General features: G+C 36.6%; 1 protein-coding gene across 1 annotated transcript in view; it reads right to left on the bottom strand.

Annotated features, from left to right (window-relative positions):
• Positions 1 to 21,590, bottom strand: part of LOC121324681 (serine/threonine-protein kinase 32B-like) — a 50,587-nt gene extending 28,997 nt beyond the window's left edge. Inside the window, exons 1-4 of the mRNA XM_041266797.1 lie at positions 21,439 to 21,590; positions 10,278 to 10,451; positions 4,243 to 4,280; positions 24 to 113 (exon numbers count right to left, since the gene is read on the bottom strand). Of these exons, the coding sequence (XP_041122731.1) occupies positions 24 to 113; positions 4,243 to 4,280; positions 10,278 to 10,451; positions 21,439 to 21,557 (421 nt within the window). The 5' untranslated portion in view covers positions 21,558 to 21,590. The remainder of the gene's footprint in view (positions 1 to 23; positions 114 to 4,242; positions 4,281 to 10,277; positions 10,452 to 21,438) is intronic.
• Positions 21,591 to 27,850: the final 6,260 nt, after the last annotated feature.

Genomic DNA, 27,850 nt, shown 5'->3' with positions numbered 1-27,850 from the left:
GAAGTCTAAATTAAGTAACTTACCCATGTAAGGCTTAGTTCCAGCCATAGATGTAGCCTTTGCTGAGTCTTTCAATACAGTGGCAATATTAAAGTCAGTAATATGCACATGTCCTGCAAAACAAACATATAATAAGATTTGCTTATACGCTCTTATTAAAGATAACAATTGAATCTTCTCAACTGTGGAACACAGATTTTCTTTTGGTCCAATATAAACTTTAATATCTCAATACCTTGCTTATAACAATTCCCAGATTATTATTATAATTTTTTTTTTTTAAACTACTATTAGTAGTATGGCAAGAATTATAAAAGAGCTAGTTCAATATATATTTTTGAATGGCATGTTTTGCTCACTGTCAAGGTGACTGTTACCTGTAGTTTGAGATCTGCTTCAGGTAAGCATTAATAGCTTATCAGTATGAATAATCAGAAAAAAAAAACAATCCTTGCAGCACATCAAATTGGCATTTGACAATTTAAAAAATGATTTTATACTTCCCTGCTCCCTCCTGACTTTCTACAAGAACTTCTGATTGAATTATTCCACCAGAAAATAAGGTTACAGTATCACAGTATCTAATTACCCAGAGTGCTGTGTTTGTTGAAGTTGCTTATAGCAGCATGAAAGGATCTTGCCTAATGCTTTTCTTTATTATTCTTTATTTATCTATTTATTATTCTTTATTATGTACTCAACTAAAACAGAGTCTCATCCACGTGAAATAATGCTGACAAGCAGAAAAACTGATGAAGTGGTAAGCCAACACAGTGTAACCAGCTGATCTCACTTACCCAACACCCTACTGGAAACACATTTCATAACACGCTTTCTTATTCACATGTTACTAGAATACCTGCTCGTTATGGGTTGCCTGTTATAGGCAGTGATAAGCAGTACTGTATATTTTCTGGTATAGCTTGTTTAAATGTTGATCTTAAACGTTTTAGAACATAGATAAACTGTGTCTATCTTTCACCACCAGTCTAGCTAAAAGAGTGTTAAATTAGTTTTTTTAATACAAGTTTTGCTGAAAGTCCTTTTAGTCAGACACACAACGCAAATATTGTATAACTCTCACCTATATCTGAAGTTTAGCATTTATCATCTCATTATGGGAAAGCAACCACCAGTTACATGTTACCTAACTTTACTATATATATATATATATATATATATATATATATATATATATATATATATATATATATATAGGATATATATATATATACACTAACTACTCCATGCAACTTCTCGTCCAGGCCCTGGTACTCTCCCGCCTAGACTACTGCAACTCCCTCCTGGCCGGCCTCCCTGTGTCTGCCACCTGTCCGCTCCAGCTCATCCAGAACTCCGCTGCTCGCCTGGTGCCGCCTCGCTCGCATCCAGTTCAAGACTCTTGTACTCGCCTACCGATGCCTTGACCAGACTGCACCCAGCTACCTCCAGGCCCTCATCTCTCCCTACACCCCACCCAACTTCTTTGCCACGACTGCACCAAAAGACTGGCTGTACCTCCTCTACACTCCTCTGCCTCCAGAGCCCGCTCCTTCTCCACCCTCGCCCCACAGTGGCGGAACGACCTTCCTATGGATGTCAGGACTGCCTAGTCCATGACCACCTTCCAGCGCCTCCTCAAGACACACCTGTAAAACTCAACTCTTCCCTTCTGGTCTATATACAGTGGCTCTCAAAAGTATTCACCCTCCTTGGACTTTTTCACATTTTATTGTGTTACAACATGGAATCAAAATGAATTTAATTCTGAGTTTTTGCCACTGATCAACACAAAAAAAGTCCATAATGTCAAAGTGAAAAATAAAATCTACAAATTGTTCTAAATTAATTACAAATATGAAACAGAAAATAAACGATTGAATAAGTATTCACCCCCTTTGCTATGACACACCTAAATAAGCTCTGGTGCAACCAATTGTCTTTAGAAGTCACATAATTAGTTGAAAGAAGTCCACCTATCTGCAATTAACGTGTTTCACATGATTTCAGGTTAAATACACCTGTCTCTGGGAGGTCCCACAGTTGGTTAGTACATTTCCTAAGAAAAACTACATCATGAAGACGAAGAAACATTCAAAGCAAATCCAGAATAAGGTTCTTCAAAAGCACCGATCAGGGGTAGGATATAAGAACATTTCCAAGGCATTGAATAGCCACCGGAGCACAATAAAGTCCATTATGAAGAAATGGAGAGAATATGGCACAATATGGCCGTCCTCAAAAACTAAGTACCTGGACAAGAAGAGCACTAGCCAAAGAGGCCACCAAGAGGCCTATGGCAACTCTAAAGGAGTTACAGTCTTCCACAGCTGAGCTGGGAGACACTGTGCATACGGTAACAATAGCCCGGGTGCTTCACAAAACTGGCCTTTATGGGAGAGTGGCAAAAAGAAAGCCATTGTTGAAGTCGGTAACTCAACTTTTGTTGAGTATTTGGAGTGTTGGTCAAAAAGCTAGAGTTTGCCAGAAGGCATGTGGGAGACTCTGAGACCAAGTGGAAGAAGATTCCGTGGTCTGATGAGACCAAAATAGAGCTTTTTGGCCTCAACGCTAAGCTCTATAGTTGGCGCAAGCCTAACACTGCACATCATCTGGAGAACACCATCCCTACCGTGAAGCATGGTGGTGGCAGCATCATGCTATGGGGATGCTTCTCTGCATCAGGGCCTGGAAAGCTCGTGAAGATAGAGAGCAAAATGGATGCAGCAAAGTACAGAGAAATCCTGGAGGAAAACCTGCTGAAGTCTGCAAGAGACCTGGGACTTGGGAGAAGATTCATCTTCCAGCAGGACAATGACCCCAAACATACAGTCAAAGCCACACTGGAGTGGCTTAAAAACAAAAAGGTCAATGTCCTGGAGTGGCCCAGTCAAAGTCTGGACCTCAATCCAATTGAGAATATGTGGAAAGAGTTGAAAATTACTGTTCACCAAAGGTCCCCATCCAATTGACGGAGCTTGAGGAATTTTGCAAAGAAGATTGGGCAAAAATTGCAGTGTCCAGATGTGCAAAGCTGGTAGAGACTTATCCAAATAGACTCATGGCTGTAATTGCTGCCAAAGGTGCCTCTGCCAAATATTGACTCAAGGGGGTGAATACTTATGCAATCAATTATTTTCTGTTTTGTATTTGTAATTAATTTAGAACAATTTGTAGATTTTATTTTTCACTTTGACATTATGGACTTTTTTGTGTTGATCAGTGGTAAAAACTCCTATTTAAATCCATTTTGATTCCATGTTGTAACACAATAAAATGTGGAAAAGTCCAAGGGTGGGTGAATACTTTTGAGAGCCACTCTAGCACTCTGCCTTTAATGCACTTTAACTTGCACTTATCTGCTCCCTATTTTACTGTATGTAATCCCGCACTTAATCCAATCTGTAGTACTTTGTATTTCACCTGCAATCGTATCTAACCCTGATGTAACTATCAACTGTGGCATTAGAGCTCGTGAACTTGCATTGATGTATTGGTACAATAGCACTGAGACTTGCTTTGGTGATAGTTTTAGTATACACAAAACAGAAGACGAAAATCATCCTGACTTCAGTTACGTAAAACAATAAAACGAGATTAACATTACAGAAAAACACATTAAGTACTAAATATTTCTTAGAAAAACTTTTGGGGGGTAAGTCTGTAAATTTAGACATTTAATTCATGTCAATGTTAATTTGGATTCATATGTTGTTTTTTCTGACTTTATGTGAACAAAAAGACACATTTGCCCGTTTTCCCATTGGAAATAGTGATATTTTGAAATATCAACTGTCCTGGTCACAAAAGCAAAGTTTGTGGGGAATAATAGCCATTTTCTATACTTTTGAGGCATAAGCAATTAGGAAATAACACTTACTACCCAGGAACAAAAAAAATAAAAAATAAAATTGTTACACGGTGTAGTTAATAATAATAATAATAATAATAATAATAATAATAATAATAATAATAATAATTAGCAGCACAGTGTGGCAACAAAGCAATAATTAATTCACAATAAAACATAAGAAAGGTTACAAACAAGAGGAGGCTATTCGCCCCATCTTGCTTGTTTGGTTGTTAGTAGCTTATCGATTCCAAAATCTCCTCAAGCAGCTTCTTGAAGGATCCCCTAGGGTGTCAGCTTCAAAAACAATACTGGAGAGTTGGTTCCAGACTCCCACAATACTCTTCAACAAAATTACACATTGTTATAATTAAAAATGGTTTACCACTTACCGTGCTCATCAAGAAGAATGTTATCAGGTTTAATATCCCTGAAAGAATAAGAGCATATCAAGTTTATAATGTATTTCGCATATTATAGTGTGGTCCAATGGTCAAAGTCCAGTCCTTGTAACCAGAAGGTCACCAGGTCAAATCCCACCCCTACCACTGATTAACTCACTGTGTGACCCTGAGCAAGTCACTTAACCTCCTTGTGCTCCATCCTGCGCATGAGATGTTAAATCAGGGTCAGGTCATGTCCTATTGTAAGTGACTCTGCATATAATGCACAGTTCACAGCCTACCTCTGTAAAGTGCTTTGTGATGGTGGTCCACTATGAAAAGTGCTATATAAGTGTGTTATATTATGTTATACAAACTTGGATAGTATCTTGGAGATAAAGTTTAAGTTTCATGAGTTCTAGATGCGTGCATGCAAATATTTCCAATTAATTTGGTTTCCCACTGAGTATGAATGCTTTGTTTACAAAAGTACCTGAAATAAAGTTTATAAGTGAATTGCTTGTACCAGATGGGACCTCAGAGTGGAACATAGTTCTTAGAACTGTATAGTATTTATAGCTACCTTCAACACAATTTACAAAAAATTCAAAGCACTGCCCCCTTTATATGTAATGTTGTCCCCTTCCCCAGAAACATTTAGATATTGACATTAAACACAATATCAGAAATGTGGAAACAAGCCACACTGCGTTTAAACCTCGTGACACCTCCTGCCAGCACAACAAGACCCAGGAGAGTGTCCCGAGACAGGAAATTTACAAAAGAAAAACCATAAAGATGTTTAACCAGACTTCAAGACATAGCTTCAGTTGTTTTTATTAAACTCATGTTTAAACAAAAAACATTGTGTGTATTTTGACTGTACCTGTAATATCAGAAATATCTGGACACAACCACCCCGAAAATCGAACTACAACCTTGATTCGTACGATTACTGTATTATGATGGGATGGCCAGGGGGAGTTAGACCAATTTCTGGAAAATACAGTAGGAAGGGAGGACTCATATGGGAGGAGCGAAGGAGGGGTGGGGGGGTCTTACAGTTTAACCATTGTACAAGGCCAGGCAACTTTATAATTGGGTTCATTGCATGTTGTTATACTGTAGCTAATTCTTCATTTTCAGCCTTTCTTTTCGTAAACGCCAAAAACCTAAAGAAAAACATTTTCAGTATTTTCAGTATTTATTGCCAACTATTTCAGTCTGCTGGCAGCGAATGAATTACCGAAAGGAATGATATTTCATCAGTGGCTTGCAAGTAGATCTCGGCATTTATTCAAATACTTCCATAAATGTTTAAAATAAATGCACATTTCCTAGAGTTAGATAACATTTCAGTTTTTTGGATGCATTAAATATACCTTCTCTGTATGCCAACTTTTTTTTTGCATTGCATATAGGTTTTTTTTTTGTTTTGTTTTTAATTATGAGAGTTTTATTAGGGTTATCATCCTAAAATATAAAGGTGTTTTACAAAACCTTTCGGTGGATATCCTATCCAATAGCTGAACGATATTATACCTCACACCTACAGTCCTTCAGAGCTGTTCTTTATTTTGATGTCAACTATTCAGAACTGACACCATATTCTAGACTACAGAACTTTTTAACATTTCTAATTAATATGCAGGACCCAAATCAATTGACCCAAATCATCTTGGTAGTGCTTGATAAGTCCTACTTTGTTGATTTGCATTTCTTCATTGGCTGTGATTATTGTGTACGGTGTATTACCCCAGTTATTTACTTTGGTTTAATTATTTTAAAAAATATTATTAATATTACATTATTATGGTTGTTTTGGTTTTTGTGGGGTTTTTTTGCTCGGCAACAAAATGTGGCACTAGTGTTAACCACAGTGTTGACACTATTATTCCACTTGTTTAAACAACTGAGATAACAAAATAAATGCACTGAATCTAACCTAGCATGTACTGTCATTACTGTGTAGGTTTCACAATTTCCTTGGTATTTTTTACAAAGCTATTAGTGGACAAATGTATTGATTGACCGATTAAACCTAACATGCAAGCTATACTTCTGTGTCTCCGCCTTCTACAGTATTAACCAGGGACATCTGAAGGAACGCAGTCAAAACTGAAAACATACGTCACTGGAAGAGCGGAGGTCTGTAACTGAGAAGGAAACTTCTCTTTGCAGTCATTATGCGTGATGGTGAGTTCTGTTTCTCCGATGGTGGGTTGATATGATTTGTCTCTTTAATCTCTGTTTACCTAGCTTTGAGCTTGCTTTTAACCTGAAGTCCCTGGACTGAACAGATGCTCTCACTCCATGGAAATCATGTGCCAATGTGAACTTTAAAGTTTGCCAGACCCATGTTTTCTCTGTTTTTTTAGATGTAGAGTAGGTGGGACTGGCAGAGTTTAAATGTTATATTGTCACATGATTTATTTGAATGAGAAAGGTTGTTCTGATTGAAGATGCTTACTCTTTAAAGCACACACAAGAAAAGTCCAAGTATAAAATACCTACACGTCTGAATTATTTTTCACTTCAACAACAAGCACCAACTCCTCCATGCTGTGTCAGGAATGAATTGCTGCTTTGACCACCATGACTCAAATACATATGAAATGCGTTTGCCTATTTTGTCCCTAATTGCTTAAAAAACAAACATAAAAACATGTTTAGAATAAAGTGAGGATTCTATAGGAAAATGTAGGATCTACAAAGTGATGGTAATAAAGTAAGAATGCCTGGATTTATTTTGTTAGCTATACAGTATGTATTTAAAAACACTACTATAGATGCTGTCAGTGTGTATACTACATCTCAGTGCACTCAGCAGGAGATTATTTAGATGTGGATTTGGCGGGGAGAAAACTCTGAATGTGGTATTTCCATTTACCAGAAAATTGCACAATAGTTATAAAGATTTGCTGATAGGTGTCAGAAATCAAATGACAATAATACTGACATTCTCAACGTGCTTGGATAAGCTCATATACAACAACAAAATCCATCAGATAAAAAAGAACAAACTTAAATCTCCAGATGTGGTTGACATTAGCAATACATTGACTTTTTTTTAAACTTTAAAAAATTCCATGTTAAACATTGTGAAAGATTCTCCAGGACCAGTGTTACCTATCATCATTCTTATCCTGTTACAACATAACCTGTACATTTTGTTGCATCATATCTTAATCAAATCAGCCATCTTCAGTTTAAATCAATGAAAAGCAACAAGATCATGGAGTTAGTATTTAAGGTCATTGTAACACACTATGAGCCCGATCTTCACGCAACCCCCTCGCTAAATTTGTGCCTCGCAGAAAAATAGTGCTTTGGTACAAAATGAAAGATATTCCAAAACGGCACAAAGCAGTTGCTCGACATTGGAGTATAGTAGTTTTTTGAGCAATTCGCAAATTTGTTTGCGCATTCACTACCAATATAGCAACTGCACACAACAGCCAAGCGAGAATGCAGAATGATGGGCAGTCAACATTAGTAATGGCATGAAATGCTTTATGTTATTTATTCTACTCACCCATTTGAACATCATGATTAAGCCCAGTTTGTAAGGTTTTGAGTGTCGCCGGAATGGATTTTTTTCGTTATGACATTTTTTTTTGTCAGAATAATAATTAATTCTAAATACACTCCTAAAATGTTAATTGTAGCCTACTATGATTTCTCAATAAATGAACAGTCTGTACACTTGGCAACATTGACATTCAGCAGACTGGACACGCAGCTGCATAAAAATGGTCAGAAATAACAGTTAACAGAACTGTTTGTCCTGCCTCAGCTAACTTATTATTTGACTGCGGCAGAGAAAATACAGGTCTTTGACTGGTTGATCATATCACCGGTCTGAGTCTGCAAAAATCTGCAACAAAATATGGAGAAAGGGGAGATGGACATTTTTACCTTTGGCAACTTACTTCTCTTACTGTATGACAGGTATTTACTTTTTTTCTACATTTCATGTAAGAGTGTTGGGAACTACAAATTAAATGTGGAATGGTGCTTTTGGCTGATTTACTTTTGCTGCGCTAATACCCTGAAAAAGGTAAACTAGGGTAAACGATCCGTGCTGTATAGTCACTGGCAGTTCTCGCGCTTCGCTGCAACTTGTAACTACCACTCCTCTCGATTCACTTTTCTAAATAAAGTAGCATTTGCTAATCCATGTTCAGGTAATTAACTTATTATATATCAGGAGTCCTTTAAGATTTAAATAAATATTTATTACGTAAGCATACGGTCAAAAGTACCCACTTGATACTACAAACAGCCACAAAAAAATTAGAATCTTTAGATAGTGAAAAGCTTCTATTTAATGGGTTTTGCACATCGACAAACAAAAAAGAACAGCTGCCAATGTTAACAGATGCATGACACTGGCTGTGTAACCTAATATCCCTGGACATAGTGACAGAAATAGCAGTGGCTTTGTTGAGAACAGGATATTGAAAATTATAAATGTATCACCAGGACCGAGATATGAAATCAAATTAAGAAATGTTATCAGCAACTGTTTAAGAATGGGATAGCTTTTATTTGTATTTAAATTTCCATGTGTTACTTTGAACACAATGCACGTATTGGCCTGTCCTAGAATAATCTTAATATTACTTGTTGTCAGATGCAATAGAGCTGCTTTCCATCTCCAGTTACCGTTTATGAACGCAGCATGACATTTTTCTCCAACATCATTTTTATTTAATGTGTGTGGATGTCTTCAAGTCCAAAGAAATGTGGCATCAAAGAAAATTCAAGCAGAAATTTGAGATTTTCCAGTTTTAATGATAAGTCTAGATTGATATGATCACTTCTCTTACAGACATCTAGGTTTTGTTTAGTTTAGAGACCTAAAAATAGGTTATTACATATTGTGAAATAAAACTGTTTGGGCCATATGCAGCAGTAAGTAATTCCATGTAAACAATGCAGGATTTTCTTTAACACATTTATATGATAGCGAGGACACCCTCAGGCTTAACCTGCAACTGTTTGCCTTCACAACAGAGTGAAATCAGGGAGCCAGTTCACCTAACTCCAGAACGAACTATAGGAGACTTGGATCTATTCTAGATCACTCCCAGTAATATATTCATGGTCTGATTCATCCTAATACCACGCTCTATATAAAATATTAAACATCTTTCTGCACCCCAAATATAAAACAAAACAAACAAACTGTAATAGGAATTACAATTACATAAAACAACTAATCAATTACTGCTGTATGTAACCATGGTTATGGCTTGATCATGCATACCACCTATTGATTTTGCTTATGTGTTCTTACTGATTTCCCATTTCTTCATTTTTTTTTATTTTTTTTTTGCTGATGTATTTTTTGTTTGTGCTGTTATGGAACTGCTACCCTGCTAATTGGTAGCCAATTTAAAGCAACCTTAACTTACATCAACATTTGCTACTTTGTACAGTTTTGTTCTTTGATTGTTGTCGTTTTGATATTAGAGGTTGTTCCAGAAAACCTGGAGGTACTATTCATGAAAAAAATACCTTTATGATCATTGGAAGCTCACTAGTAGCCTCCTGTTAAATTATTTGTATTACAATGGTTCAGGTTAGGGTTGGTTTTAGAAATTAACTTTTTTTTTTATTATTTATTTACGCTTTAGATGGACCACTCATGCTCTTTGTTTGTCCAGTGTTCCAGATATATTTTAAATCCTCAATACATACAGTTTGGCATTTTGCCTGGAAGAACAGGATATCTACCCTCACAATGAAGTTCAGGTTAAGATTAGGGATAGGGTTACATATAAATCCTGGGCAGTAATAACATTAAGTATAATAATTCTGGTTTATGACATTTTAATGAGCCAACTGTTCAATGATTAAGAGATGAAAAAGAGTGCAATCTTAAGTTCTTGCGTAACACAAAACCCTGGCCCAAATGAGATGTTGTAAAAGAGTTACATAAGAGCTGTTTTACATATTATATATGTGTCTCCTGTGGACAGTCAATATAAGTACTGCTAGCAACAGGGAATATAAGCAAGTAATTGTAAGGTACTCACCTATGGATTATATGACAGCTTTGCAAGTAGTATAGGGCTAGTGCTAATTCACAGATATACATTTTCACGGTTTCTTCTGTAAAATGTACATTCTGCTGTAAGTGGTAGCGCAGGTCCCCTCCTAGTAGAAGATCCACTACCATGAACATATCCTCTTCATCCTGAAAGGAGTACCTGCAAAGAAAAAAGATGTACAGTTTTGCATAACGACAAACACAACAAATACATAATCTATTTTTAAAATAGCCCCTAACAGACATTTATTCTGAATTCGTCATGGTATTTCATCACACAAAATAGCCCATTACAACTGCAACAGGAAAACTCACAAATATAGAACAATACATCACTTTAGGACTAGCAAAGACCACCACAACTCAGATTTACACATGCTACATTATACACATCACAGGAAACTAATGGGGTCCAGTGCTCTTACATTAGAGTTATAGGAATTGTCTCTTCTTTAAAAAAAAAAAGGGTGCCAAATATACTTTGCAATTAAAAGCATGGAGGGGAATGTGCCCATTACAACCTATCATTATTTTGGAACAACAGGGTCATACCAAATGTTACTTTTGGGGGGGGGATTCTAGACACAGTTTTAGCATACCATACCTGATAATGTAGTAAACTAGGAAATAGGGGGTTATAGATACTAAAAGGATATCAGGACAACCCATGATTTAAGATTCAGCCTCTCACTGGCCCCTTCCCAGGAAAAAAAAAAAATCTGCTTGAGAAACTGGAGTGCAGGGATTTGGGATGTACTGTAATCTTTGTACATTGAGTTAATACACAATGGCACAGAGAGTGCCTTTCGAAAGCTATTTTTTCTGCTTCGACTGTTACAGCTTCTCAAATGTAGGTGATGGTCAGTTCAGCAGATATAGGTATATTACTCTCTTCTCACAATCTACAAACAATTTCTGTAGAAAAGCTACCATAGAAATAAGTGCTATGGCAATCACAATGTAAATGGCACTTATTAATCTTCTTGCTTTAACATCTATAGTCATTAGAGTTATGACGAGTTGATACCTATGTGTTGAAACAAAATATTGCTTGCAATTTAATTGCTGGTGGTCTTCTGTTTGTAATGGGTGTCACAAAGACGGCCGGAGTGGGGGGACGTCCGACCAGAAACAGGAAAATAAACAGAGAGAGATGTAGAGTTTGGTGGAGCTGAGCGAATGGTCTCGCTCAGCATTTAATGAATGAACAGACAGACAGAAAATAAAGGGTTGTAACAATACAAAAACAGGACATGGCACATTCACCAAAATAACCAGACAAACAAAACGGAGTAAACAAAACATGGTGAGCAGATATTTTACTACTAATACTTTTTAACTATTCTTATTATCTTTACCTCCGTCTCCAATCCCGTTCTCCACTCACCAAACACACAACCGCGAGTGGGTGAAAACATATTGTTTTTATGCAGTTGTACCAAGACTCGACTGCTAATCAATCATTCAGTTGGAGTCTAGGTACAACTGCACGTGAATTAATAAAGTGCAATTCCCTGTACTCACATATTATTACTTTTTACTTGCACATGAAGTGCTGTGCAATCCTCGTGCCTAAATACAAATATACATTTTTAAACACACGTGAAACACAGACCTGTTTAATACCCGTGTACCAATGCCTATACACCAACATTTAACACACCACACGCAACATATACAGAAAATACACACAGGGGTGGGCACTTCGTCACATGGGCTAATTGCATACATGCTTTTTTTACTCTATGTGAGAATTAGTGCTGTGTCAAAATGTGGCAGAGCACATCTCTGCTGTTTAGAAATTGGCAGGGATGGGGTTAATTCCCCCTACCTGCCTGGGTTTATTATGTTCAGGTGGCTGGGGTTGATTAGTTGATTAAATGGTTAACTTAATTAACGATCAATCAGCGCCCAGCCACCTAACATAAAATTAGGCCTCTACTTCTCATTTGGGGGGAGGGAGTTGAGGAAGCAGGTTGGTGTTTGCTATTTTTGGTTTGGTGAATTTTTGATCCAGTGAAGGCATTGCACAGCCTGGAAATCTTTATTTTTATAAGTTTTGCTTTTTGTTTGGTTATTTGTGTTTAAATATCTTTATTTTGGCCCTTGTGCCCTTTTATTTTGTGTTGATTTATAATAAAAGTATATATTTTTTTTGAACTGCAGTCTGTCTCTGGGCCTCTATCCACTCTCCAGCCTGTCACACAAAATCATTTAATTTGAGCTTACATAACCAAAGAAATCACTTCGCCATTCACTTCCATTGAGATTGCAAATACTGTTATCCTGCTATAAAAAAAAAAAAAAAAAAAAAAGAAATGGTACAATATGTTTATTTAGGAGTACAATAACTTCAGATCAAACTAGTGGTATGTGACCAGACAGAAAGTTCTGGTTCTGGCAGCCATCTTGGCCCAAGGTGGAACCATGTAGCCGCTGAGTACCATTATTGCAATCAGCTGTGCTGTGCTTGTCGATTGGCTGAAGTGGGGCAGCGTGCTGATTGCAGGGTCGGGACTTGGCAGTATTTAAGCAGCATGGTTTTGCCATTTGCTCTCCCTGTCCTGAACTGAAAACACGGAAGAGATGCGCTATTTGTTGTTGTTTTGTTTTCACCAACCTGCTGTAATTCACAGAAACCTGAAACTTTGGAAAAACTTGGTGGATGACCATAGTGGGGAGAAACCCAGGATGATTTGTTATTCCATGGAAGGGAGCCAAGAGGTGGTGAGAGGAAACCCACTGCAGCAGCATAGAGAAACCCAGTGCTTCCTTCGTTGTTGTTTTTTTTTGTAACCGCAATGTTTTTGTTTACTCTTTTTATTTGAAACCTGAGTTTACCATTGCTAGTATTCCTAGTGGTTTTCTTGTTTGTTTTCTGCAATACTGGACTGTTTACTTTCAGTGTATTAAAAGAAAATCCAGCCCAGATACCATTGTTGGTACAGGGCTCCAGGACTAAACGTTACTTCCGGCTCCTGTGTGCTGTCATTTCTGGTCCTTCCCTAAAAGCTCTGCCCACTACCCTCCCACACCCTATCACATCCGTTGAATGCAATGCTTGATCAGAATTTGCTTGGATATGGGGTTATGCTGCAGACTGCGCAGGATCGGAGATCGCTGTTTGACAACATTTTGTCTCCAATACACCCGAGACACTACATCAAATTTAGCACTGAGAGAAGAACAAGAGGGCATAAATTGAAACTGAGTAAAAGTAAGTTTAGAACAGAAGGTAGGAAGCACCTTTTTACACAGTTATACATGCATGACATAGCCTACCAGGTGAAGTAGTAGGATCTAAAACACAGAGGATGTTTAAAAAATAACAATAACATTACAAAATAAACAAAAATAACATTACAAAAATAAAATACAAAATTTGTATTTCAACAGCTATGAATGTTTCATGTTGTATTTTTAGAATTCCAAAACCCTAACGTGTGCACGATTCACTGTATTGAACTTAGGAAAATAAACAAAGTTCAAAGGTCATCTGTAGTGATATTCAGGTGGTGGGGGGCAGGCTGGAGAATGCAGTACACTTTGATGAACGTACTACATTTTCCTGTTATAACTGTAGCTAGTTAAAAACCTTTTTGTCATCATACAGTGCCTGTAGAAAGTTTACACCCCCTTGAACTTTTTTCACATTTTGTTGTGTCAGTGCGTCAGTTTCATACATTAAAATGACGATTTTTTCCACACCACACTCCACACTGTTAAGGGGAAAAAAGTTTTTATTGAGAAAAAAATCAGATATTAAAAATACAAAACTGAAAGATCATAATTGGATAAGTCTCCACCACCCTGAGTTAATACTTAGTGGAAATACATTTGGCAGCAATTACAGCTGTGAGTGTGTTGGGATAGGTCTCTACCAACTTTGCACACCTAGATTTGGCAATATTTGACCATTCTTCTTTACAAAACTGTTCAAGCTCTGTCAAGTTCCTTGGGGAGAGTTGATGGACAGCAATTTTCAAGTCATGCCACAAATTTTCAATTGGATTTAGGTTGGGGCTCTGACTGGGCCACTCAAGAACTTTTACCCTTTTGTTCCTTAGTCACTCCAGTGTAGTTTTGGCTGTGTGCTTTGGGTAGTTGTCATGCTGAAACGTGAACTTCCATCCCAGTTTCAGCTTTCTTGCAGCAGGCAGCAGATTTTTCTCAAGGACTTCTCTGTACTCTGCTCCATTCATTTTCCCTTCTATCCTGACAAGTGCCCTAGTCCCTGCCGATGAGAAATATCCCCATAACATGATGCTGCCACCACCATACTTCATAGTAGGGATGGTGTTCTTTGCGTGATGCACTGTGTTGGGATTGCACCAAACATAACACTTTGCATTTAGGCCAAAAAGTTCAATTTCAGTTTTGCCAGACCACAGAACTTTTTGCCACATGGCTATGGAATTTTCAGGGTGTTTTTTTGTATACTTCAAACGGGATTCAAGGTGGGCTTCCTTCTTGCCACCCTACCATACAGGCCAGATATTGGGATATTGTTGTCACATGCACACTTTGACCAGTTTTGGCCATAAAAGCCTATATCTCTTACAAAGTTGCCATTAGCATCTTTGTAACCTCTCTGATCAGTCTCCTTCTTGCTCGCTCATCCAATTGGATGGCCGGTCTGATCCAGGTAGGGTCTTGGTGGTGCCATACACCTTCCACTTCTTAATAATCATCATGACCGTGCTCCAAGGGATATTCAAGGCCTTTGATATTTTTTTATACCCATCCCCTGATCTGTACCTTTCAAAAACTTTGTCCCAGAGTTTTTTTGAAAGCACCTTGGTGCAAATAGGTTGAGTCTTTGCTTTGAAATGCACTACCATGCAGAGGGAGGCTACAGTAACTTCTGCACTTATCCTGAAATCATGTGAATCACAACAATTTTACACAGGTGGAGGCCACTTAACTTGGTGTTTGATTTTTGAAGTCGATTGGTTACACCTGAGCTAATTTAGGATTACTATTACAAGGGGGGAGGGGGCACTTATCCAACCAAGCTTTTTCAGTTTTTATTTTTCATTAATTTACTACAAATTTCTAGAATATTTTTTTCACTTGGAAGCTGTGGGATAGGATGTGCAGATAAACGAAAAAAAAAAAGCTATTTTGATGCACTTTACTTACAGGCTATAAGGCAACAAAAGCGAACATCTTGAAAGGAGGTGTAGACTTTCTATAGGCACTGTTTACTACAAAAATCAAACAAACTGTTCTTTAAAAGAAAAAAATACAATGTTATACTAGACAGCACAATTTAAACAAAAACATTAATGAGTTTAACATGTGAATAACACAGTGTAATCTTTACTGCTTTAAATAAACCATATTTGAGGTTAAACAAAAGGAACTGGAAAGTGCTCTGAAGCAGTACACTATGACATTAAAAATATATGGCTACAGTAGAACATAGTATAAGGCACAGGCGGTGTACTTACATGACCTGGAAATTATAAAGATTATATATATATATATATATATATATATATATATATATATATATATATATATATATATATATATATTTTTTTTTTTTTTTTGGTAAACTCAAAGCTTCAGATTTAATCTCCAGTCAGTATCTTACTCATTGTTCTTGATAATAATTGTTACTGGGAAACAGAGAGGTAGAAAAAGAAAAAATCTAACATTCACCAATGAAAAAGAGGTTATTCAGCCAAATAAATATGTAGTCTTTGTGAATACATCAGTCACACTTTTTTTGTACAACACTGTGGAATTTTACTTCCCTAAGCCGCTTTTTAGCTCAAAGCAAAATAACACTGAAAAAAGACTTGATTGAATCCCAAGTAATTCAGTGGCTCCCTCATCCTACTGCTACACTTGAGACAGCCTAATCAAAAAGCCAACAGCCTGTGAAAATAATGGGCAAAACAAATTTATTAGGATTCTTTCAAGATTTTCTTATAGTGTTCCTTGTTCATCTAGAAAGATAATATATTGGTAAAACTCACAGTATTTTAATCTAAATTAAACAACACACTACATATTACTACATTGAATATTACAATATGTGTTTCAATAATGTTATCTAGATATAAGAAATTATTTAACAGGCCAATAAAACATGTAGATAACTGCAGAATATCTAGAGATTGCTTTTTGGGTTAATTTATCTTCGTCAATAAAGGTATAATCAAGTTAATTAGCTTGATTTTATATGTTACTATCTGAAGTACACAGTGTTGCTTGGGGAAATTCAATATTTCATGCATGACAAATTGTGGAACGATATCCTTATGGTTTCTTATAAGTTAACAATCTTAGGTGTTGCACAATGTGCTCAGACCCCTTTCCCTATTTTTTAACTAAATTTCTTTTTGCTTTTTGTCATTTTTATTTTTTTATTTTATGTTTGTATTTATTTTTTGTTTTTGTGTGTTTCTTTAATTTGAGATACATGGCTACTGTAGTGATCCAGCAATGGGGTTACTAAATAAATTACCTTGGGGTCAAAATATTGGATCCAAGCATAGCCAAAGATGAAAGAGGAGGCCATGCAAAGTTTGATTGCACTGGCTCATGCATGGTCTGAATGCATAAAGGAACAAACAGACAGACAAACTTTCTTCTTTATATATTAAGATATGGTAAGAAGTTTATGTTTGTATATGTGCACTATAGTAACTATTTGTGTGCGCCAAATAGGTGTATTTGTGTCTTGGGCAATGTATGAATATCTCTTAGAACTCGGGAAGCAAAATAGAAATTGAAAACAATGCGCATAATTGTGAGTGATTATATTCAAGTGAGGTCCAATTGACATTTTACTGCAGTTTGTATGGAGTAAATGCACTCAGGTTTTATTAAAAATGAGTCTTGCAGTATCTTCATTCAGTGATATGGTGGAAAATTGTGTGAGGTAATGTGATGAGCATAAGTAATTCATATATTTATGCTAAATGTGATATAATCTATATATATATATATATATATATATATATATATATATATATATATATATATATATATATATATATATATATGTAACGTATGTTGATTACTAGTGGTGTAAACTATAGACTTTCAATATATATATTATATACGGACGTCAATTGAGTCACACAGCATACTCTTAAAGTTGCATAATTATATGGCCTGCAGTTTTCCTGGGCTAGAAGCATAGTTATCATAATAATAAAAAATATGATCTTTGTACACAAGGATACTTTAGAATTTATTGCAGCCCCGTTATTATATCCTCTAAGACTGCATTCATACTGGGTCTGTTTCAAACGGACTCATTCTGGTTATTTTTGCTTGAAACAATGTATCAATTTGCTTGCTGTTCACACTTATCTGTGAGCAAAGGGGCCAAGCTTTTTTTGGGGGGGCGGAGTCCTTTTCCCAATACTGCCCTATTCTGCAACTGTAGGCATTAAGCAAAGTCATTTCAGAAAAGACTGAGTATATGCAACTATTTTTGTGAGCTTTGTCCAGTTTGCCTGGATTTTAGTGTCTAACCAAATTTCTAGCAGTGTATCAGTTTCTCGCACTGTCCATGTAGTTTAGGGTTAACAGATTTCCAGAGTGAAAAACTGCTGGGGTGTTTTGGTTTTTTTCTTCAATTTACTGTCACCATAGCAACTCCGAAGTCATTAAAAGAACAGTGTACAATGACATAATCATAATTTATAAATTAAACATTTGATGTATTTATTTCAGATCATAACAACTCAGTGTTTTCTTTCTATTGTCATATAATCAAAACATTAAATATACAAAAAGGGGATTAGAAAAAAAAAATAGATCAGCTTTTACTATTTAAACAAGTGTATGAAATCAAATCAAATCAAAGTTTATTTAGTGCCCTTCATACAGCTGTATCTCAAAGCACTTTACAAGAGAAAAAGTCAAATTTATAAAAACAAAACAAACACGCGTCGGAATGAATTTTTTGAGTGCTAGTCGAAAATGTTGTTTAAAGGGCAAACTAACGGTGGTGTCATTCGATTACACTATTATTCTATATAGAAGTTTATATATATAATTGGTGTATCTTGTTTCACAATACTATATACTATATACAAACACACACACACACACACACACACATATATTATATATATATATATATATATATATATATATATATATATATATCATATATGATATATGATATATATAGGTTACTGGAAAATAATAAATGACCTAAAAGAGAGCCCTGTGGAACATCACAAACTAATTGAGACAATGCAGATTTTTCATTCCCAATTAAAACAAATTGAGACCTATCGGATAGATAAGACTTGAACCAGGATAAAAACAACTCCAGATACACCCACAACATTTTGCAGGTGATTGATTAAGATAGAGTGATCCACAGTATCAAAAGCAGCACTTAGATCTAATAAAATTAAAACTGATATATAACCAGAGTCAGTGCCAATTAATAGATAATTGAATACTCTAATAAGAGCTATCTTGGTACTATGTGCATGGCGAATACCATGTTGTTTTGTGTCAAAAATTGATGCAGTTTATTTGCATCTACCCTTTCTAATATCATTGCAAGAAAATGAAGATTTGAAATAAGCCTATAATTATGTAGAATTGTAGGATCCAAATTATGTTTCTTGATCATTTATGACAGCGACCTTAAGAGCCGATGGAACGAGCCCAGAAGAAAGTGAACCATTAATAAAATTAAGAATATAGGTATTAAGAAAACACAATATTTCTTTCAATAATTTAGTTGGAATAGGATCAATAATCCAGGTAGTAGGTTTAATATGCATGACTATATCATTTAAACCTATTGAGAGAGAAGGAATAAAAAATAACCAGGACTTATAGGTTCTACTGGGGTTAAGTCTTTCATCACCAAAGATATCTATGAAATTTGATTTCTGATGTTTATAATTTTACTACGGAAATAGTCAATGAAGTCATTGCAAGAGACTGTGAAAGCAGAACGATTACACGGAGGATTAACTAGTTTATTCAAAATAGAAAAGACATCTAGGATTATCTTTGTTAGTTCTAATTAAGTTTGATTAGTATGTTGATCTGGCTACTATCAAAGCCTCTGTATACTTTACTTCATGGTCCTTCCATATATGATAATGTACACGTAGTTTAGTACCTCTCCATTTATGCTCTAATTTTCGACCATTCTATTTAAGATTTTGAGTGATGTCATTAAACCATGGCGAGTATTTTTTTAGTAAAAAATTTCGAACCTTAGCTGGAGCAATAGCATTAGGGGTACTAGATAGAAAGACATTATATTTATCAACAAGCTCATCCATAGTTTCAGAGTGCAAAGGTAATAAAGAGCCAAGTGCATATCTATATATATATATATATATATTATATATATATATATATATATATATATATATATATAATATATATATATATATATCCATATTTATAGAGGGCTAACTAATAATATATCTATAACATATACTCATTGGATACATATAGCTATAGATGTACTTACGATTTTAGTGGTTTGTTTTCTTAAAGAAAATCAACCTTCTAATCCTTTCTGTCTTTTAGTGGTTTAAGTCTATTTTTACTTCGTACACCGAACCATGTGCATATGTTATGGTTACATGTGGCTGTGAAGTAATACGATTTAATGTACCATTATGTAACAGACATTTAATATAATTAAGACAATTAATGATAGTATTGAAACATAAATAAAATTATATATATATATATATATATATTAATGTATATATATATATATATATATATATATATATATATATATATATATATATATAATCTAAAATATAATAATTAAATAAAATTGTGTAATTTCAGTATTTTTTGAAAAACTTTTATTTTTTAATGGCTAAAACAACCTAACAAATTACTCTGCTGTTAACTGACCACACTGATACAGTTTAATACACTACAAATGTGAATACAATAGCAAAACTGGGATGATTTAACAATGTTTGTTTCTGACCAGGACAAAAAACATGGCTGAAAACTGGGACAACCCTAATGTAGTTCCCCAAAACATTTTGTTTTTCTTGCTCTACTAGTTTCCTCAGAATATAAACTAAACTGTGCACAACATGTTTATTTCCTTGTATAGTTTATTACCGAAGTGCAAAACGACCAAGTCCACTAGTTGTTCACATTGAGATTTAGCAAGCGGACCAGATTTGATGCATTTGTCAAACGGACCAAGACCGAGAGCTTTAGGTGGATTTGTTATGGTTCGTTTTCCAAGAAGACTTTGTTTTTCACACTTCACACCAAACGTATCAAACTATACAGAGTACTGAACTAACTCTCAAAACTGAACCAGTGTGAACATAGCCTCAGCACCAACAGTCAATTCCAGGTATATTACTGGGTGACAATGGGCCTATTCAATTGTTGGTGCAAATGTATGTACAGTACATATAATAATCATGTAGGACCTCCTCGTTACCAATGGAATAAATACACACCACCAGTGGCAACTGTTGTTGCTGGCCATGACTAATAATTCCTGAGGCTAACAGGTGATGCTGCTGGATTATTATTATTATTAATTTATTTAGCAGACACCTTTATCCAAGGTGACTTACAAAGACTAAGGTTTGTGAACTGTGCATCAGCTGCAGAGTCATTTACAACAACGTCTCAATCCTTTTTCACTGCCATTTCTGTACAGTTGACCTTTAGATTCTCCAAACAGGCCTATGGGATTGATTAAACTATGTTAGTGCTTTGTTGCTCAATCCAAACCATCCATTCAAAGGTACTAATGAGGACATTACATGCTTAATGAGGGTTCAATGGAAAAGTTAAACAGAGGTTATGTTCATGCCATTTAATACACTGGCAGCTGTGATCATTTTAGGTACATGTTCCATATGTCTTGATATGTTTTTTCCTGAAGAAAATTAAAAAAGATGGATTTTAAAACAAAACAACCACCTGACAGCAAGCATGACTAATAATGTAACATATCTAGTATACATTAATGTTTATAAACCTTTTCCTAGTTTAAACACTTGTTTGAAACTCTAAAACTCTGTCCCATGGTATCAGAATTTCTGTGTGCATTACATAACTGACTGTAAATTGTTGCATTGTCTTAGTTTCTGGGGTAGAAATCTTGGGAGCTAATGGCACTAAAAAGGTACAGTGTCCTTACTTACCAAAGATTTACAAGGAAAGGGTGTTCAAGACCTAGCATAATCTGCAGCTCCCTGAAGACATTCCGAACCTCATCTCTTTCAATGCATTTCTGTTTATTCATGTACTTCATCGCATACATTTTTTTGGTGTCTCTCTTCTGCACAATGCATACCTAATTGTCAAAGGAGAAGACAGAAAAGAAACAAATTATGAATAAACAAGCAGCAGAGTGCAGAAGCTTGCATACTAACTAGTTACAGGCCTCAATGATGGCTGCATTCTTGAGTATTGATAAACAAACACTAAACAAATGTCAAAAAGCTGTATGAAACATTCCAGTGTACTTAATAAAGATCTTTAGCGCACCGTCCTGTGATTCATGTACCCAATAAAGATATAAGATGAACAAGGTCAATTCGCTGGACCACCGCTACAAAAGGTTCAGTATAACAGGTGTTTTTTTGTTTTGTTTTTGTTTTCAAAAAATTAATTACTATTACCACGGGACTTCTAACAAGTACTTGTCTCGCATGTACTTATCTTCACCCAAAAAATGCTTACCAGTGTAGTAAACATACAGTCAGGAGAAAAGTTATTCATATATATATATATATATATATATATATATATATATATATATATATATATATATATATGTGTGTATGTGTGTGTGTGTGTGTGTGTGTCTGAATCCTCCCCCTCTTGAGCGATGGATGCTTGGGATCCTCCCTTCTGGGCAATGGACGCTGAGTGAGGGATGTACCCAGACCAGGAAGTTAATAGAAAGACACAGACAGATACTGTGAGTGGAAAGCACTGGAGCAAGTATTTATTGAAACAAAAAAGACCTTCACAGAGCAAAATAAAGTTTTAAACAAAACACAAAAAACAAATACCTCCACCCAAAAAAGCATGTGCAGAAATTGTTTTACTTTTCTTCCTCCGCTCTTTCTCTCTCATTCTCCGTTCAACAACCCACCTCAAACACACAAACACACACATCTATATACACATGGCCATCTCTGAATTAACGTAGACCAGTCAAGGGTTCTGGAGGAAAGCTTTCTTACAGGAATCGCCTAAAAACCACTGTCGCCAAACGTTTCTTGTTCCAGTAAACTTCATGCTCAAAATCCACAAGGTAGGATGTAAAATATGGTCACATTGTTACTTCTCCTTAAAATGCATCACATCAAATTCAGGACTGTGACACCTTGTTTGTGAAAAAAAAAAAAAAAAAAAAAAACTCCACAATATTCAGCTTAGCTTTTAGACACAGCCCCGCATCCAGCACCATCAGGTTGCATTGATGGCATGGTGTCACCTATTGTGTATAATTATGCTATTTGGTGGGTTTTTTTAGGCCTGGAGGGGAGGTGGCTAAGCACATACACATGTCATGGTCAAGGTTTATCCTGGCTCAGTACTTTGTTTTCATCAATGTCATGGCTGAAAATCCGATTTTGCATATAAGTAGGTTATACTGAATGGGACCAACACTTTCAGTGCTGCAGAAGAAGCAGTGCTGTATTCATCAGAGCACTCACACCAAAATGTCTCCAGCAGCATTTCACTGAACTTGGTTCAGAGGGAGCTGTCTGATGAAATGTCAGTGAGCTCTTCTAACAGCTTTGATGGGATAGAGGGTGGCAGTTTAGCTTCAATATTCTCACTAATGGGGTTGGTAGCCTACAAACACAAACTTTCCAGCGCTATAGTTTCTTTCTGAATGTGTCAGTTCTTTCATGCTGGGCAATAAAATTAGTGCATAATTTTATTGATCTTATTCATTTCACTGAATATGTCAAGCAGCTCCTTAGCCTTTCCTTCAAAAAATTAATGTTGCTTTTTTAATATATATATTTCACTCTTGACAATTAAATGTCTCTGTAATTTAGCGGGTCTCAGACATTCATTGGACAGTACTTGTGCATAAATTCCACACTGCGGTTGAGGTATACCCCCACTTTCATACAAATAAAACCGAAATTCAAGGTGCTGTCTTCATACAGTATTTCCTTAATTTTGAAGGGTTAATAACGGCTTGACGTCTTTTACTCACAACACCACCACCTCGCTGTTCTTCAGCCCTTACGCTTGAGCTTGTTCTGTATTGTCATTCTGTGGGTTTTTTGTTTTGATGCTGATGGTTGAATTAAAAATGTATCCAGATCTTGTATTTATTTTGTGTGTTTCCATTGATTTTCCCTCTGCTTTTTAATCTGTCGTGCTCCCGCTGAAATAGCTGTATTACCCTTTATGAGATCGTGCTAAACAACATGAGAATACGTTAATTTCTGCACATTCTCTGGTTTATTTTTGGAGGACCCCTTGAAACCTCTTCAAGGCTCCCTAGAGAACCCCTGCCCTTTTTATTCTAGGTTTATTTTTTAATATACAAGATTTTAGCAATCCGTGACAGGTATAGATAAATCTAAGGTTTAAAATGTATTTTAGGTTTTGTAGCTATAAATGTGTTCTTTTGTATTTGCTACTCATTTATAAATTGTTTGTATTTTCACTCATTTATAAAATGGCCGTCAAATCATTAAAGTAAGAACACATTTTACATGAAAACAAACAAAAAACTCTTCAAACCCTATATGCCTTAGATCTGAGACTCAAAAAACATACTTCTTGGGAAAGAATCAGTTATCTGAAGCTCCCCTGACTATTGCTTTGTTGCATAGCCGGAAATCGAAAGGTGATTTGTACATTGTTGTAGAAATAAAGAATAAATAAGATTGGACAAAAGTCAGTGGTAAGTCTATTCCACTTACACATAGGAATCCATAATTTCACAATCAATACAATTCAAACAATTTCATATCCTCAAGCATTTTATGATCAAGGAGTTATCATTTGCCAATACAGACATAATATAACACTTCTAAAGTGTCTGTGTGAATTGTGTAGAAGAATCTTTAAATTGATTTGACACATTTATCTAACTAGATATAGGTTGACTTAGCAAGCAAAGCTATTGGCAGTTGATTCCGTGAAAATAACAGAAAACTGTGCACTTACATACCCAACCATCAGAATGGAACAGCAAATATACAACATTTTGTGGTAAAAACAATCTTTCAAACTTCAAGTGTGTGAACTTTAGCATACACAACCTAATCAACTGATAATCTGATTTATCTACATGCTATGAGAAGACGGAAGGGTATTATATATGTAGGTGGAAGAAAGTTGAAGAAACAGTGTTTAAATAAACCAAAGCCCTTTTTTATTAATGAAACACACAGGACTGGTAATGAAGACAGGCTAGTCGACCTGGTTGGAGACAGGACTGGAAATGAAGACAGGCTAGTTGACCTGGTTGGAGACAGGCAGACATAAAATTATAAACACTGTGATAAAATTATGCAAATTAAGGCACTGGAAGGAAACCAATAGAAACACAGACAGAAAACAACCAATAAAGACATACGACACAGTGCAGGGGATCTCTTTTCAACAATTTAAGCTGCATCTCACAGTGTATAAATAGTTAATGTGACCTTTGCCTTTCTCTTGCATAGACACAGTCAGGAAGCAAAACATTTAGACAGTGAAGGTAATAACTGAGCGAAATGTTACAATCACCCTGTTGAAGAGCCATTAAAACAGGAGTCAGTCGACATTCCTCCAAGCAGTATAAAGAAACACTCAGCATGTATCTTATCTGGATTTATACATTCTTTTTTTTTCACTGTAAAATGGGCTGCCATTTTAGTTCATATTTCAACATTTTCCACTGTATATTCTGAGTCTGGTCAGGGCTTCATTTGAAACGTTTTGCTTGAAGAGGAGCACCCCCTCACCAACCCCCAACCCCCAACCCCCATAATAACACAAATCTTCAGACTTACCTTTCCAAAACTTCCTTTTCCAATGGCTCTGAGTATTTGAAAGTGATCAAAGTTAACTAAAAATAGAAAAACAGAAAGATGTCACAATGTTACAAATACACTGCATTTGTCCTACAGTATCAGCTACAGACGGCTGATTAAATATGATATGGACTGAGTTTTGGTAAGTGTGCATTATATTTTTGTATAGCAATAATTGCATTTTAAATAATATTGGAAATGCAATTCTTAATCTCAAAACACATGTTTTACTTCAGATAGTAGTGGTTCAATGTTAAGGGGGTATCAAGTGGGAATAGTCTTTAAGTTAGTGAATTAAATGGTGAAGTAGGCAGAAGATCTTTCATGTGTCTCTGTTTTCCCTGGCAAATTGTTTCATAAACTTCAACAGAGGAAAACAAATTAACTGGATGCACAAGACAATCCTTTTCTTTTTCACAAGTTAAAGGTCTAAAATTATTATTGTTTGAATGTTCTCAAGATTGTAACATTTTGCTAAGAATGTTGTATATACTGTATATATACCAATGCATAGGTGGAGAATGGAGTTTGATGCATGCACTACTCTATTCACATGGCAGGTGTCTGCGAGCTACTGACCCTTGGAGGAGAAAGGCAAGCCTTGCAGGTGTACGCTTTGAGCTTACAGTACCTGCTGTCTGTCCAGTAGAGTTCACCGAAACACATTGAGAACAAACAGTCTTGCCGTGTTTCTCCCTGTGGAATTACCAGCGAAAAATGACAACTTAAATTCCAGCCACTGGAGTCAAGTGAAGGTTAAGGACACGTGTCGGTTGGGGATTGTTGTTCCACTGACTACAGAGGCGGGACTTTACATACTAAAGGGAACGTACTACTGTGTTCGGGGTTGGTCCGAAAGAAAAAGTAGGAGGAGTAACGGGTGAAGGGAGAGACTGGTTTTGTGCAGCGGGTTTTTTTTGAAATACTAACATTTCTTTTGTCTTTTTTTTTTGTTTATGGTCACCACGAAGACAAATTAAAGACGAGTCATCAGTTTGTTTTGGATTTCACCCCTGCACTCCTTCCCTCACACCATTTTGTTTTTCGTTTGTTATTTAATCCTTTTTGTTGTGTATAGAAAATAAAAATAAATTATTTTATTTCTGTACACATAAATTACTGTCTGGACATTCCATTTAATACACTCTCGCCTCACACGTGGTGTCAGAAGTGAAAATGGATCCAGCTACAGTTTTGACAATGTTTAGGGAGCAGGAGGAGAAGCGAGAGGAGAGAGAGACACGGCACCTGGAACAGCTCGCCCAGTTCTTGGGACAGCTGGTAGAAAAACTATCAATATCAACATCAGAGAGAGCGGTTGCCCGGATGTTTGCAGCTCAGCCTAATCTTCAGAAGATGACCTCGGAAGATGATCCCGAGGCTTTCTTGATTACTTTTGAGAGAGTGGCAGAGGCTGCAGAGTGGCCTAGGGAACACTGGGCCATGAAATTGGCACCCTGCCTGACAGGGGAAGCTCAGGCAGCGTATCGAGCCCTGACGGCCACGAATGCAGGGGACTATGTTAAAGTTAAAGAAGCCATTCTCTCACGCCTCGGGATCACGGAGGAAACATACCGGCGCCGTTTTCGGGAATACCAGCTGTCCAAGGGGATGCGGCCCCGGGTTGCGGGACAATATCTTTTAGATCAGTGCACCCGGTGGCTGCGGCCAGAAGAACATACACCCCAAGAACTGGTGCAGAAAATAGTTATAGAACAGTTTGCGTCTATACTACCGCCAGGGAATCGAGAGTGGATTAAGAGGAATAGACCTACCACTCTCGAGGATGCCCTCCTCCTGGCGGAGGCCTACGAAGACGCAAACGAAGGTGCCGGGTCAGACCCCACTCCTGCCCCTAAACTAACTCGGACCAACCAACCAATGAAGCCCAGAGGGGGTAACCGGACCTTCAGACCATGGAGGTCGAGGTTAGCCCCATCCTGGGCGAGAGAGAATCCCCCTAACCTGCCGGTCGCGGACTCGCAGGACAGATTAACTCCGTTGATGCCTCCTAACCAAGTGTGCTACCAATGTAATGAGCCTGGACACATTGCCAGGAATTGTCCAGTAATAAAGGTGGACCTGGCGACAAGATCCTGGTCAGCAGTAACAGGTAGGAACACTGGGGAATGTCGGGAGGGCCCTTATCAGTTAAGAGTACAGGTCGGGGGAAAGAGTACTTACGCATTTGCGGACTCTGGGTGTGCACAAACATTGATTCGGCAAGCTCTCTTGGATGGGGTAGCCTGGGAGCCACAGGGTAAAGTGGCTATCTCCTGTATTCATGGAGAAACTCGGGTTTATCCCACCACTAAAGTTAGACTTATTGTAGGTGATTATTCAGCTTGCGTTAAAGTGGCTGTAGCGCAATGTTTACCATACCCTGTTCTCCTGGGAAGAGACTGGCCGTTTTTTGATCGTATTTTAGGTCGGGAAATGGTCTTAGTTTCTACCAGGGGACAATTAAAGCAACAGGAGAAAACAATTGGCGAGATTTTTCCGTTGCAATCCGACCTGTTTAACCCTAAAATCCGCCCAAGAAAAACAAAAA

This window comes from Polyodon spathula, chromosome 1, assembly GCF_017654505.1.
Source record: "Polyodon spathula isolate WHYD16114869_AA chromosome 1, ASM1765450v1, whole genome shotgun sequence".
Lineage (NCBI taxonomy): Eukaryota > Metazoa > Chordata > Actinopteri > Acipenseriformes > Polyodontidae > Polyodon > Polyodon spathula.
The sequence above is the reverse complement of the archived record's forward strand: the minus strand, read 5'-3'. Positions and strand labels throughout refer to the sequence as shown.